The following is a 12,792-nucleotide window of genomic DNA, read 5'->3' as shown; positions in this document are numbered from 1 at the left end:
TCCTTCAAATTGAGACGTCGCCAGTGAAATCCATCTGTGCGGCGGAGTATTCCAGAGTTTGAACTGGTCTTCGCATCTGTTCTGCCACAACCTCGGATTCGCGCCGTCGAATCGAGGTAGATCCGCGCGAACACCAAACGAAAACGCATCAGCAGTATCCGGGTAGCCCGCATCACTGATGGAAGGAGAGCGAGCATGGAAAGTGGAATCACGCGCACCTCTGACCGGAGGAGGGGCATAAGTGTTATGTGCCTTCCCCCGGTGTTCCTGATCGATGCCAAGGGAGTCGGAGGCGGCGCCGCGACCACTCCCAGCCATCCGTGACGATGAGATCTCGACGAGCCCGGTTTGTTCCCGCGGTCGCTCACCGCGGACTTGCTCGATCTCGAGGGCGAACTCGTCCCGTACGCCGTCCACCCGCGCCGACAGGAGAGCGTCGAGCGCCGTCGTGTTCGCCTGGATGAGCTTGTCGACGGCTTGGAGAAGGTTGTCGCCGTGCTCCTTGAAGCACTGGTCCAAGTCGGCGGTGAAATCCGCCCGCAGAAGCGCGTAGACGCCGCGCCCGTCCTCGGACAGCTTGTCCATCGCCACCGCGTCGTGTGGCGATGCTGCGGAAGCTCCAGGACCGCCGAATCTGATACCAACTGTAAGCAACTCACTAGATCGGGGGAGGATTTAGGGATTCGAATTCGAATTTGGGGAAAAGTTTCGGTAGCTAGCCGCCCAACCACCCTCACAGCTATCCGATTACACCGGCAGAAGCCGTCATTCCAATCCTAGCCAACTATTACAGGAAGAGATCGATCTCTATTTAAACAAGTGACCGTTAGCTCAATTAACGGGCCAGGCTGTAGTCGTCGAGCCAACGCGGTGGGTTGGTCGCTCGCTTGGGCCGCCGGGCCGGCCCATCTCCTTGATTGAATTCTACCGCGCCATCTTCCGTTGCCGGATCCGCTACAGTCTGCTGATCGACAATAGCTCGTCCCGACTGAACCAGTGGTTCATTCCTTGTCTTGGCGACGCTGACAAAAAACACATGCAAAAAAGCACTATAATCAGCATTAGGGGTGCTTTGCCTCATATACGACCAGGTCGTATATGCCTACGCTGGAGACCCACTTCTGCATCTGACACCTGTCAACCCGAATCTCAAAGCAAGAATCATCGCTTCCAACTTGCAGCCCACTCCGATTCCCACGTTTGGAAAAAAAAATCCCCATCTATTCACATCTCGCCGGCGACGTCGCAGCTCCGGATCAAGAACATACGCAGCAGTCAACAGCCTCTCTGCCCACAGCTAGCTCCTCCACACCAACGGGGACAAGCAAGACGGTGCTCGAGCTGGGTCGCCGACGAACATGGCGGCTTCTGACGAGGAGGGAGTACCACAAGAAAGCAGGGGAGTTGCCACCGGCGTCAAGGAGCATATCCGCGGCTGGATGGGACGCGAGCTGGGCGTCGACGAGTGTCGCCGTTACCCGGGGAGGATGGCTTCGAGGAGCGCATCTGCAGCGAGCGTCGCCCTGGAGCTGTGCGTCGGCCAGCGTCGCCGTTACCGGCGAGGATGGCTTCGAGGATCGCATCGGCGGCGAGCGTAGCCGTTGCCGGCGACGATGCGTCGAGGAGCGCATCGGCGGCCATGTGGCGAGCATTCCCGCGTATCATACCGGTGGCTGTGGAGTTTGAGGATACAAAAATTGAGATTTGGCAAAGGGAAACAATGAGAAGAAGGGTTGCTGCTTCGAGATTCGGTTTTGCCAGTTGTCACACTTAGAAGTGGGTCTCCAGATGGATGCGTACGACCCAGGTCGTATACGATTTTCTTGGCGTATATGACCAGGTCGTATACGACCAGGTCGTATACGACCAGGTCGTATATGCCTACGCTGGAGACTCACTTCTGCATCTGACACCTATCAACCCGAATCTTAAAGCAAGCCCGTGATTATAAAGCTAGCCCGTCCAAAAAAAATGACTAATGATTATCATGCCTGTTCTATGTTGTGGACACGCGCACTGTTTTATTTTTGTGCTCAAAGATTTACTTCGATCTTGCACTGACTATCCGGTTTGATTCAACTAGACAACGTGGCTTACACTCGCTGTACTCAGTGGCGACGTAATGCATGCCAATAATCGGTCGCACGATGCTGATTTGCAAAGTAAGCACGAGCACTAGTAGTCGTAGACTCGTACTCCGGCCGTCATCGTCGTCGACTCGTCGTCGTGGTCATGGACTCGTGGGCTGGTGGCTAAAACAAAATGGGCGTCGCTTTCGTTTAACTCGCAGTGCCGACTCCGTGCACGCCACTAACCGATCGCATGCACCTGCTGCTCTCGGCGCCGCTACAAGCAGGAGACGGACCTGGTCAGTTCCTGCGTGTAATTCCCATCGGGTCGCCGCCGCAACCGTACGTCACCGGCCTGGGCAGGCATCATGCAGTCGCGCCGGCGGCACGCCGCCGCCGCGGTCCTCTCCGTCACGGCGCTCCTCGCCTTCATCTGCGTCCAAGCCGGCCTCGTTGCATTCCCGCTGCGCGACACGCGCTCGCGCTCCCTGCTCGTGCCGCCGCGCTGGCTTCCCCTCGGCCTCCGCGCCGTCCGAGCTGGGACAGCCACGCCGGCGGGCGCGGGAACGGAGGCCGTGCTGCTTCCGGGCTGGGAGGTCATCGTCCTACTCCGTCGACCCGACGCCGCCAGTGCACCCGCCGACGAGAACGTACAAAACGCCACGTGCGTGTTCCGGGGCGGGGCGTCCTCCCCGGCGCGCGCGCTCGGGCCGCTGCCGGCGACCGGCCGCCACGCCTACACCTGCATCATGCCCGAGCCAGCGCGGGCTCACCGCCACGACGCGCCGCTCGTGCTCTTCCCCGCCTCCACGGTCGGTAACGCCGGCGACGGCGCCTCAGGCCGCTCACCGGAGATGCTGAAGTGGAGCGACCGCATCGTGTACGAGTCCATCGTGATCGTCGGCGGCGACGTGCTCGTCTTCGCCAAGGGCGTCAACCGACGGAAAAAAGTCAACCGCGCGGCTGCAGACATCCGGTGCCTGTACTACCGTGGCGACGCCGGTAACGCCGTGGCCTCGCTGCCGGCCACCACCTCGGCGCAGCAAGTCTTCCGGTGCCCACCTCCACCGGCGACGACTCCGGTCGACCTAGAGCTGCGCGTCACGCTTGCCGTGGTCGGCGAGCAGCCCATCCCCTCACTGGCGACCTATGACCCGCCACGCCGTCGGGACTCGCCGCCGATGTCGTCCCATGTGACTGAATCAACGCCGTCGGGGAAGAGGCTGATTTGCGCCTGCACCATGGTCCGGGACGTGGCCAAGTTCCTGCGGGAGTGGGTCGTCTACCACGCGGCCGTGGGGGTGGACCGGTTCTACGTCTACGACAACGGGAGCGAGGATGACCTGGTGGACCAGGTGCGCCACCTCACCTCGGACGGATTCGAAGTTTTCACTATGAGCTGGCCCTGGCCAAAAACTCTAGAGGCCGCGCTATCCCACAGCGCAGCGGTGCATCGAGATTCGTGCGAGTGGATGGTCTTCATCGACGTCGACGAGTTCCTCTTCTCTCCACACTGGGTTCATTCGGAGAACCCTACGAAATCTATGCTCCATTCAATCACAACCGTCGGAGAAGACATTGGACAGGTGTCCATGTGGTGCGCGGATTTTGGCCCCTCGGGCCAAACCGCGCACCCGAAAGAAGGGGTCACCCAAGGCTACACATGCCGAAGGCAGATCATGGAGCGACGCAAGTCATTGGTCCGGCTCGGCGCGGTAGACCGGTCACTGACTAACTCGGTCCACTACTTCCTGCTTCAGCCAGGGTTTCGAAGCAAATGGAACACGCGAGTTCGCGTGAACCACTACAAGTACCAAGCTTGGGACGAGTTCAAGGTGAAATTCCGCCGCCGAGCTTCGACATACACCGTCGATTGGACCAACAAGAAGAACCCCCGTTCCAATGACCGGACCCCGGGTTTAGGGTTTGAGGCAGTCGAGCCGGCTGGTTGGCCACACAGGTTCTGCGAGGTGAATGACACTCTGCTCCGCGATGTGACTCGGAGATGGTACGGCCTTGGATTTGGAAACAAGCTGGGTAGGCGACGAATAATCGGTACAACTCCTGGCTCATCATATAATGTATGAAAACATGATCAAGAGATACTGCTCTACCTCTCTGGTGTGTACAAAAGCTTCTTATGTACAAATTGTTCATTTCAGCTGGTCCAGATGGACCAGATCATAGGATACATGGCATGTTTTCCAGTGGGCAATAAACACACTGCATTTGGCAACACAAAAGTGCCGCCATTAGATTGGGTGAGTTGTTAAGGCCGAGTCACTCTTTTCCACCATATCCGGGTCTTCACCATGGTCTGAGAGTGTTCTTCGGGGCACTGATCCATGGGGTGCCCGCAACCGCGAACCTCCATGGCGCCATGACATGCTCGGGCGATGCATACTCGATTCCGACACGGGGGCCAACCAAAATGTTCTCAGGTTCTGGTGCATCCAGAACTTCCAACCCACCTGAGACAGAAAATAAAATGGTGGATAAATATGCTCAGACGACATCTGACAAATTCAGGCAATATTGGAGATAGCTCAGTTTTACCGGGTGTATATAGTGGATGGTTCGACCAGTCAGTGGAAAGCCCCAGAGCTTGGCCGACCTGAATAAGAAGGCAAGAACAGTCATGATACAGTGTTATAGGAACAACCATAATTCAGAAAACAAAAGCTTTGCTGTCGAGAAGTGTAGACCTTTCCTGGTCCTGTAAGTAGGATCGGCTTCTCGGTTTGTTGGCCACGACGTTGCTGAATAAGTTCCAGTCCTACAGAAATTTTAAGGTGAAGTAGCGGCATTCAGCTCAAACTAGATTTCTTTTTTATCAACACCTCAAGCTAGATGTTGCAAAGGAGCGCTGACAGGTGATAAATTGGCCTTTTTACAGAGCCAAAAGCATGTGTTGTCAGCTTGCTACAAAAGAATATCATTTTGTCATGCAAATAGCAATTCGATTTGTATAACTGGCATTTGGTATATGATTTTCTACTCCAGCTGTCTAGTGTACAAACTCAGTTTGCTTCTTTTTTCAAGTTAGGGGCAATATAGGATGAAGTTATTATGGAATTAGGAAACATAGGAGGAAAGATCTTCTATGTTCCTCTTGCTCACATAATTATGCCTTGTAAACTCCCATCCTTTGGCAGTGGGGCGACAAAAGTAAATGTAAACAAATTCTATATGTACCAATTATACAAAAGAAACTATATATCACACATCCTTAGATAAACATACCCCCTAACTCAGATTAGCATAGTTCCTCAAATAAGAAGTGTAATTCAGCAATGGTTAGGGTGAAGAAAAAATATCAGGAATAATGAACCGACTCCACTATTGACCCTAACATTCAACTAAAGCAAACAAGTTGTGATTACAATATTATCTTATATCCAAGAAAATGGGCACCTCGCAGAATTTTCAGTCGAGGTTCAAACCAAATCACCCCAAATCCTTGGCTATTTCACTTGTTGTTAGTACATCTGTGCATGTACAAAAGCTAGATATCGTGCAGTTAGTGAGGAATGCATACCGCTAACTGGAGCACACGCTCGGATCAGAACAGCAGCTCCGACGCCCTCTTTGTCGGCAACAACATTGAGCATCATGTGGAGTCCATAGCATAGATACACATATGCATGCCCTCCTGGTCCAAACTACAACACATGAATGAGGAAAACCTCAGCGAGTCTCAAAGGTCAAAATCCCCCTATTACCATTCCACAAAAATATCAACAATTACAGGCAGCACCAGCCTTACAGCAGGAGCGGTTCTCGCCGTGATGCCGAACCGGCCATGGCACGCGGAATCGTTTGGCCTGTAAGCCTCCACCTGAAACCAAGATGAACAATAGATCAAAAATCGAGACAAGTTGACACTACTCTGCTAAGTTTGAGAAGAAATAACGTATCCTCATGGTACCACAGTAGAATTACACAAGATGACAGCATATTTCAACCTAAATGTACTGCAGTTATTGCAACATTGTTAACTTTGATCAAGCAAGATGCGGCATTTGTCAAGTACAAGCACCTCTCCACGCCAAAAAGAAAAGAAGATTGCAAGCACCTCGGTGATGCGGAGGACGACTTGGTCGCGGCGCAGGAGCTTGCCGAGGAGGCGGGGGGCGAGGTCGAGCGCATCCACCTCGAAGAACTCGCGAGGCAGCGCGGCACCTACAGGCGAGTGCGGGGACACCGCCGGCGGCGTGGCCCTGGCCGCCACCAACGCCCGCGCAGCCTCGGCCTCTCCGGCGGCGAAGTCAGCGGCGAGGAGGCGGCTGCGGGGCCGCTGCTTCTTCCTGGGGGAGGACCGCTTGAAGCTCGGGGGCGTGGCCGCGCCGGGGGTGGTCATCGGCGATGGCCCTCCGGCGGCCGGCGGCGAGCGGCGGCGTGGGGGTTTGAGTTGGGGAACGGGAGGCTGGGGCTGGACGGCTGGGATGGAACGCAGGGGTGTCATCGACGTCATCTGTGAAGCGGCACAGCTCAGGCCTTCCCGGTTTGAGATGGTCAAGAAATTTTATTTTATTTTTGAGCTAGAGATGGTCAAGACTTGAAAAAGAAAAGATTGGAGGAGCCTCTAGTTGTTTTGTATTTTTCGTATTGGCGCCGGTTGTTCGTTTTCATTCCAAAGCAATTGTCAACTCACAAAAGGACAATCAATGTCAAAGGTTTACGTTGTAGATTATGTTTTCTCTTGGCTCACTCTACCTAATTGTAGTTGGATTTATTCTATTGGTATATGTTTATTTTGCATATTTAGGCCAGTACATCAATAATTCTAGTGATGACATCTTAAGCTACTAGAATTGTACCTTTTGAAAAGAAGGATTGGATAGTGGTTATGTTGTTATACCTCCTTTTGAGGTAAGTTGGATAACGACATCTGAGTTGGGTAACGACGGAGTATGAGTAAGGAAAAAGAAAGCATAGCCATCTCAGTTTTTTCGCCGGCGGTCGGGAGCAACGCCTCCCGATCTATGATCGTGTCGATGATAACCCCTGAGGTTGATGGTGGCAGTTTGATGTGGGAAACGTTGCGTCCATCTACTTCACCAATACCCCCTTTTCGACCATCACTTCTCCTTTGTCCCGTCAAGCTTTATCTATCTTCAGTTACAAATCACGCCAACACCATATTCTCCGTTCTCATATAAAAAGTTATTTCATATTCTTTATCTTATTAGTAATTACTTTATTTTTACAATAAACTAAATGTTAACTCACGAAAAGACACAAAATGTCTATGTGAGGCTACATTAAAATTTATATGAATGTTAATTCACAAATAGACACAAAAAGTCTCGTGGTTAGTAGGGATTAGAATGGAGGTTGGACTATAATTTGTACGAACGAAGCCTACTAATTTCTTTTTTTGCTAATAGTTTGCATTCGCTTCTATCTGAATGAGTAGACTTTATCGAACTTCCTTTGCGTCTTAACTCGTCACTTTATCGGCGGTGTGGTTACCTATGATCGAGCGAAGTCTGTTTTAAACATTTAAGGCACACGTCACGTAGGAATCGACCCCTAACATCTCAGTCCCTAAAATCAATATGTTGTACTCACGGATCCCGATCATTATCAACCCCTCAACGAGCCGTACGAATAAAAGGTTTAAAACAAATTTCACTCGCTATTGTCTCTTGAGGAATTCAGGATAGATGGTCGAACCATTGTATGTGTGGCTACCTGCTCTTGACGGAAGTAGGACAACGACGCTGGATTTGGAGTATGAAGAAGGGCAGAGGAAACACGGCCATCAATCAAAACGTGTGACCACCAAGGTGGAAGACGAAATCTGAGCCGTCCATCAGGGAGATCCCACTGTTTTTTTTTTTTTTTGACCTCCAAAGAGGGGAACATTTTCGAAGCTTTGTCCCGTGGATATAAAGGCGAACTTGGAAATATCCGGTGCGCCTGCTGAACAGGGCGAAGACTGCCAAAACCTGACCTCCCAGCCGGCCGGCCGTACCCGACGACGGAGTCAAGGCGTACGGACGGCCATGGAGGGCGACGACCGGAGCGCCCCGCTGCTGGCCAACGGCGCCGGCCGGCCGTCGCTCCGGCGGCGCGACTCGGCGCGGTCGCTGCGCAGCAGCTTCCTGCGCCGGCTGCCGGACAAGATGCGCACCGAGCTGGACCCCGAGCGCGGCGCCGACGTCGACGTCGCCCGCGTCAAGGACCTCTCCCAAGGTAACCTCCTCCCCCAGCTCGCCGCTTGCTTAATCCATGGAGGAGCGCCGCGACAAGTTCGTCCCCACCCCCCTTTTTGCCGCGCGCAGGTGAGAGGGAGTACTACAGGAAGCAGCTCGCCGCGCTGAAGACCTTCGAGGAGGTGGAGGCCCTGTGCATGCCCGGCGAGTTCGGCTCGGACGACGACGGCGACCCCGACGCCGACGACGCCGACGACGAGGAGCAGAAGCAGAGCGAGCTCGCCATGAAGATTTCCAACTACGCCAACATCGTCCTCCTGGCCTTCAAGGTGATTGATTGGCTCAATTGCGCGACGGAGCACGCGAAATCGATCGCCCTGACCTCTGATTCTGATTCCTTCGGGCTGCAGGTGTATGCCACGATCAGGACGGGGTCCATGGCGATCGCGGCGTCCACGCTGGACTCGCTGCTGGACCTGATGGCCGGCGGCATCCTCTGGTTCACGCACCTCTCCATGAAGAAGGTGAACATCTACAAGTACCCCATCGGCAAGCTGCGCGTCCAGCCGGTGGGGATCATCGTCTTCGCCGCCATCATGGCCACTCTAGGTGCGAAGTGAGCCCCAAATCTTTCAGCAGACTCACAGTTCTTGCTTGCCTCTCGTCGGTCACAAATCGAAGTGAACTCCGTCCCTCAATTCGTGCCAGGCTTCCAGGTCCTGGTGCAGGCGATCGAGCAGCTGGTGGAGAACGAGCCCGGCGACAAGCTGACCTCGGAGCAGCTGATATGGCTCTACTCCATCATGCTCTCGGCCACCGCCGTCAAGCTCGCCCTCTGGTTCTACTGCAGGAGCTCCGGGAACAGCATCGTCCGGGCGTACGCCAAGGTGAAAGAAAGAAAGATATGACCAGGCCTTGCCATTTTTTGAGCTGATGCAGAATAAATTCTTGAGAAAAGTGATGCGGAATTTTTGCCTTGTGCCGTCCAGGACCACTACTTCGATGTGATCACCAACGTCGTCGGCCTGGTGGCCGCCGTCCTGGGAGACAGGTTCCTGTGGTGGATCGACCCCGCCGGAGCCGTGCTCCTCGCGGTGTACACCATTGCGAACTGGTCCGGGACCGTGCTTGAACAAGCAGGTCTGCTCCCCGGATCTTCTGGATTTTTCGTCAGTGCTGCTCTGGTTCAGTAGAAATTCAACTGGAGCTCTGAATTCTTCTTATCTGTGTAGTCTCGCTGGTGGGGCGGAGCGCTCCGCCGGAGATGCTGCAGATGCTGACCTACCTCGCCATGAAGCACGACGCGCGCGTGCAGCGGGTCGACACGGTCCGGGCCTACAGCTTCGGCGCCCTCTACTTCGTCGAGGTCAGTTCATGGCCACACAGTCACAGAGCATGCATCGGAAATTCACTTGAGGTCAGTTCATGGAGTACATTCTTCTTCTCCGGGTCTGGCACCAGGTCGACATCGTGCTCTCGGAGGACATGCGGCTGCGGGAAGCGCACGCCATCGGGGAGTCGCTGCAGGAGAGGATCGAGAAGCTGCCGGAAGTGGAGCGGGCGTTCGTCCATGCGGACTTCGAGACCACCCATAAGCCGGAGCACACGGTCCGGAGCAGGCTGCCGGCGACCGAGCCCTGACGATGGCACCTTCCGCTCCAGCATTCGCCAGATCTTGTACAGCGAAAATACACGCCTGAAGCTGCAGTGTTCTTGTTGTTTTTCTCTTGCGCTGACCCCGAAAAACACAGCGACAGAGCCATCTAGAAGATGGATGTCTCTGTGGAATAATACAGGATTCGCCATTTTTATGGGAGCTGTTCCTTCTTTCTGTCACTTTTTCCCCTTCTGAATGATTCTGTTTTCTTGCTTTGCAACACTAAATTCTGAGTGTCTTGATTTGTTGACGCCAAAAACACAACAACAGGGTCATATGGAAGATGGATATCTCACTGGAATAATGCAGGATTTGCCATTTTTAGGGGAGCTAAGAGCATCTCTAATTTGTGCCCTAAAATAGGGATAACGGCTTTTTTACATCATGAGGGGGCAAAAACGCTGCTTCTACTCCGAGAATAGGATAGCTGCAAATTAGAGCACCAAGTGCTGCAAATTTGCAACACTTAAGCGGCTGTCGCAAAACAGCAGTCGTGCGAACGTCCAACCGCCACATGAAACCTTCCCCTTCCCATCCGTGCACCACCTCCGCGGCGCCGTCGCCGCCACCGCCGCGGGATCTACCCAGCACTGTCGCCGCCACCCGCCGCAACGACTCAATCGGCGTCGTGCAACCCCATTCCGCCGCTCCACCTCCACGCCACCGCAGCAGCAGCACCGACTGATTCGGCCGTCACAACTCACAAGTCCCCCATCCCGACGCCGCATCACCTCCGCGTCGTCCCCGCAGACCTCAAACGACATGGCCGTAGCACTCTGTTGTCTCTTCCTTGTCACCGTGTCGCCGCCGCACCTGTGCCGCCGTCATGCCGTCGTAGCTCAAGTCCAAAAGCAAGTCGGGCTTCAAGGGGGGCGTACGCAGGGCTCCGACCACTTTGGTGTGGAGTTCCAGTGCGACAACCATCGCCACTGGCCACGCCAGCCTACGACGTCGCTATTGGGGAACGTAGTAATTTCAAAAAAATTCCTACGCACACGCAAGATCATGGTGATGCATAGCAACGAGAGGGGAGAGTGTGTCCACGTACCCTCGTAGACCGAAAGCGGAAGCGTTAGCACAACGCGGTTGATGTAGTCGTACGTCTTCACGATCCGACCGATCCAAGTACCGAACGCATGGCACCTCCGAGTTCAGCACACGTTCAGCTCGATGACGTCCCGCGAGCTCCGATCCAGCAAAGCTTCACCGCAGAGTTTCGTCAGCACGACGGCGCGACGACGGTGAGGATGATGCTACTGATGCAGGGCTTCGCCTAAGCACCGCTACGATATGATCGAGGTGGATTATGGTGGAGGGGGGCACCGCACATGGCTGGGAGAGATCAACAGATCAACTTGTGTCTAGAGGTGCCGCCTGCCCCCGTATATAAAGGAGCAAGGGGGGAGGCCGGCCGGCCCCTGTAGGGCGCGCCAGGAGGAGGAGTCCTCCTCCTAGTAGGAGTAGGACTCCCCTCTTTCCTACTCCTACTAGGAGGGGGAAAGGAAGGGGGAGAGGGAGAAGGAAAGGGGGCGCCGCCCCCCTCTCCTAGTCCAATTCGGACCAGAGGGGAGGGGCGCGCGGTCTGCCCTAGGCCAGCCCTCTCTCTCTCTCTCCACTAAGGCCCATAAGGCCCACTATTTCTCCGGGGGGGGGGGTGTTCCGGTAACCCTCCGGCACTCCGGTTTTCTCCGAAACCACCCGGAACACTTTCGGTGTCCGAATATAGTTGTCCAATATATCGATCTTTACGTCTCGACCATTGCGAGACTCCTCGTCATGTCCGTGATCATATCCGGGACTCCGAACTACCTTCGGTACATCAAAACACAAAAACTCATAATACCGATCGTCACCGAACTTTAAGCGTGCGGACCCTACGGGTTCGAGAACTATGTAGACATGACCGAGACACGTCTCCGGCCAATAACCAATAGCGGAACCTGGACGCTCATATTGACTCCTGCATACTCTACAAAGATCTTTATCGGTCAAACCGCATAACAACATACGTTGTTCCCTTTGTCATCGGTATGTTACTTGCCCGAGATTCGATCGTCGGTATCTCAATACCTAGCTCAATCTCGTTACCGGCAAGTCTCTTTACTCGTTACGTAATGCATCATCCCGCAACTAACTCATTAGTCACATTGCTTGCAAGGCTTATTGTGATGTGCATTACCGAGAGGGCCCAGAGATACCTCTCCGACAATCGGAGTGACAAATCCTAATCTTGATCTATGCCAACTCAACAAGTACCTTCGGAGACACCAGTAGAGCACCTTTATAATCACCCAGTTACGTTGTGACATTTGGTAGCACACAAAGTGTTCCTCCGGTAATCGGGAGTTGCATAATCTCATAGTCATAGGAACATGTATAAGTCATGAAGAAAGCAATAGCAGTAAACTAAACGATCATGTGCTAAGCTAACAGAATGGGTCAAGTCAATCACATCATTCTCCTAATGATGTGATCCCGTTAATCAAATGACAACTCATGTCTATGGTTTAGGAAACTCAACCATCTTTGATTAACGAGCTAGTCAAGTAGAGGCATACTAGTGACACTATGTTTGTCTATGTATTCACACATGTATTATGTTTCCCAGTTAATACAATTCTAGCATGAATAATAAACATTTATCATGCTATGAGGAAATAAATAATAACTTTATTATTGCCTCTAGGGCATATTTCCTTCAGTCGCCACTTGGCGCTTCGACCGACCGCGGGAGGAAATGAACTTCCGGAATATCGCAACCTAGGAGGATGCGGAGTTCATCGATCCGCCGGTGACCAACTGACCATTGTGTCCTGCAATGAGGAGGAGAAGACGACATACACATTTTTTCCAACAAGAGCAATGCGGAGGCTGTGGCGAGGTTCGTGCAGGAGAATCGGCGGTG

At 53.7% G+C, this 12,792-nt stretch overlaps 3 protein-coding genes across 3 annotated transcripts; 2 read left to right on the top strand and 1 right to left on the bottom strand.

Moving 5' to 3' along the window:
• The first annotated feature begins 2,268 nt into the window (after positions 1-2,268).
• LOC123145626 (glycosyltransferase family 92 protein RCOM_0530710) lies at positions 2,269-4,156 on the top strand. The gene has a single exon (XM_044565090.1). The coding sequence runs from the start codon at positions 2,438-2,440 to the stop codon at positions 4,154-4,156; it is 1,719 nt and encodes a 572-aa protein (XP_044421025.1). The 5' UTR covers positions 2,269-2,437.
• On the bottom strand, positions 4,110-6,568 carry LOC123145627 (DNA-3-methyladenine glycosylase). Its single transcript, XM_044565091.1, has 6 exons — positions 6,145-6,568; positions 5,836-5,907; positions 5,608-5,731; positions 4,775-4,845; positions 4,626-4,683; positions 4,110-4,540 (listed from the first exon to the last, which is right to left on the bottom strand). The coding sequence occupies exons 1-6, from the start codon at positions 6,541-6,543 to the stop codon at positions 4,377-4,379; spliced, it is 888 nt and encodes a 295-aa protein (XP_044421026.1). The 5' UTR covers positions 6,544-6,568; the 3' UTR covers positions 4,110-4,376.
• A 1,390-nt stretch (positions 6,569-7,958) lies between these two features.
• LOC123145625 (metal tolerance protein 3) lies at positions 7,959-10,066 on the top strand. Its single transcript, XM_044565089.1, has 7 exons — positions 7,959-8,270; positions 8,360-8,559; positions 8,641-8,839; positions 8,939-9,117; positions 9,220-9,370; positions 9,463-9,596; positions 9,692-10,066. The coding sequence occupies exons 1-7, from the start codon at positions 8,081-8,083 to the stop codon at positions 9,869-9,871; spliced, it is 1,233 nt and encodes a 410-aa protein (XP_044421024.1). The 5' UTR covers positions 7,959-8,080; the 3' UTR covers positions 9,872-10,066.
• The last annotated feature ends 2,726 nt before the right edge of the window (positions 10,067-12,792 follow it).

Source organism: Triticum aestivum, chromosome 6D (assembly GCF_018294505.1).
Source record: "Triticum aestivum cultivar Chinese Spring chromosome 6D, IWGSC CS RefSeq v2.1, whole genome shotgun sequence".
Lineage (NCBI taxonomy): Eukaryota > Viridiplantae > Streptophyta > Magnoliopsida > Poales > Poaceae > Triticum > Triticum aestivum.
Note: the sequence above shows the minus strand (reverse complement) of the source record. Positions and strands in the feature narration are given on the sequence as shown.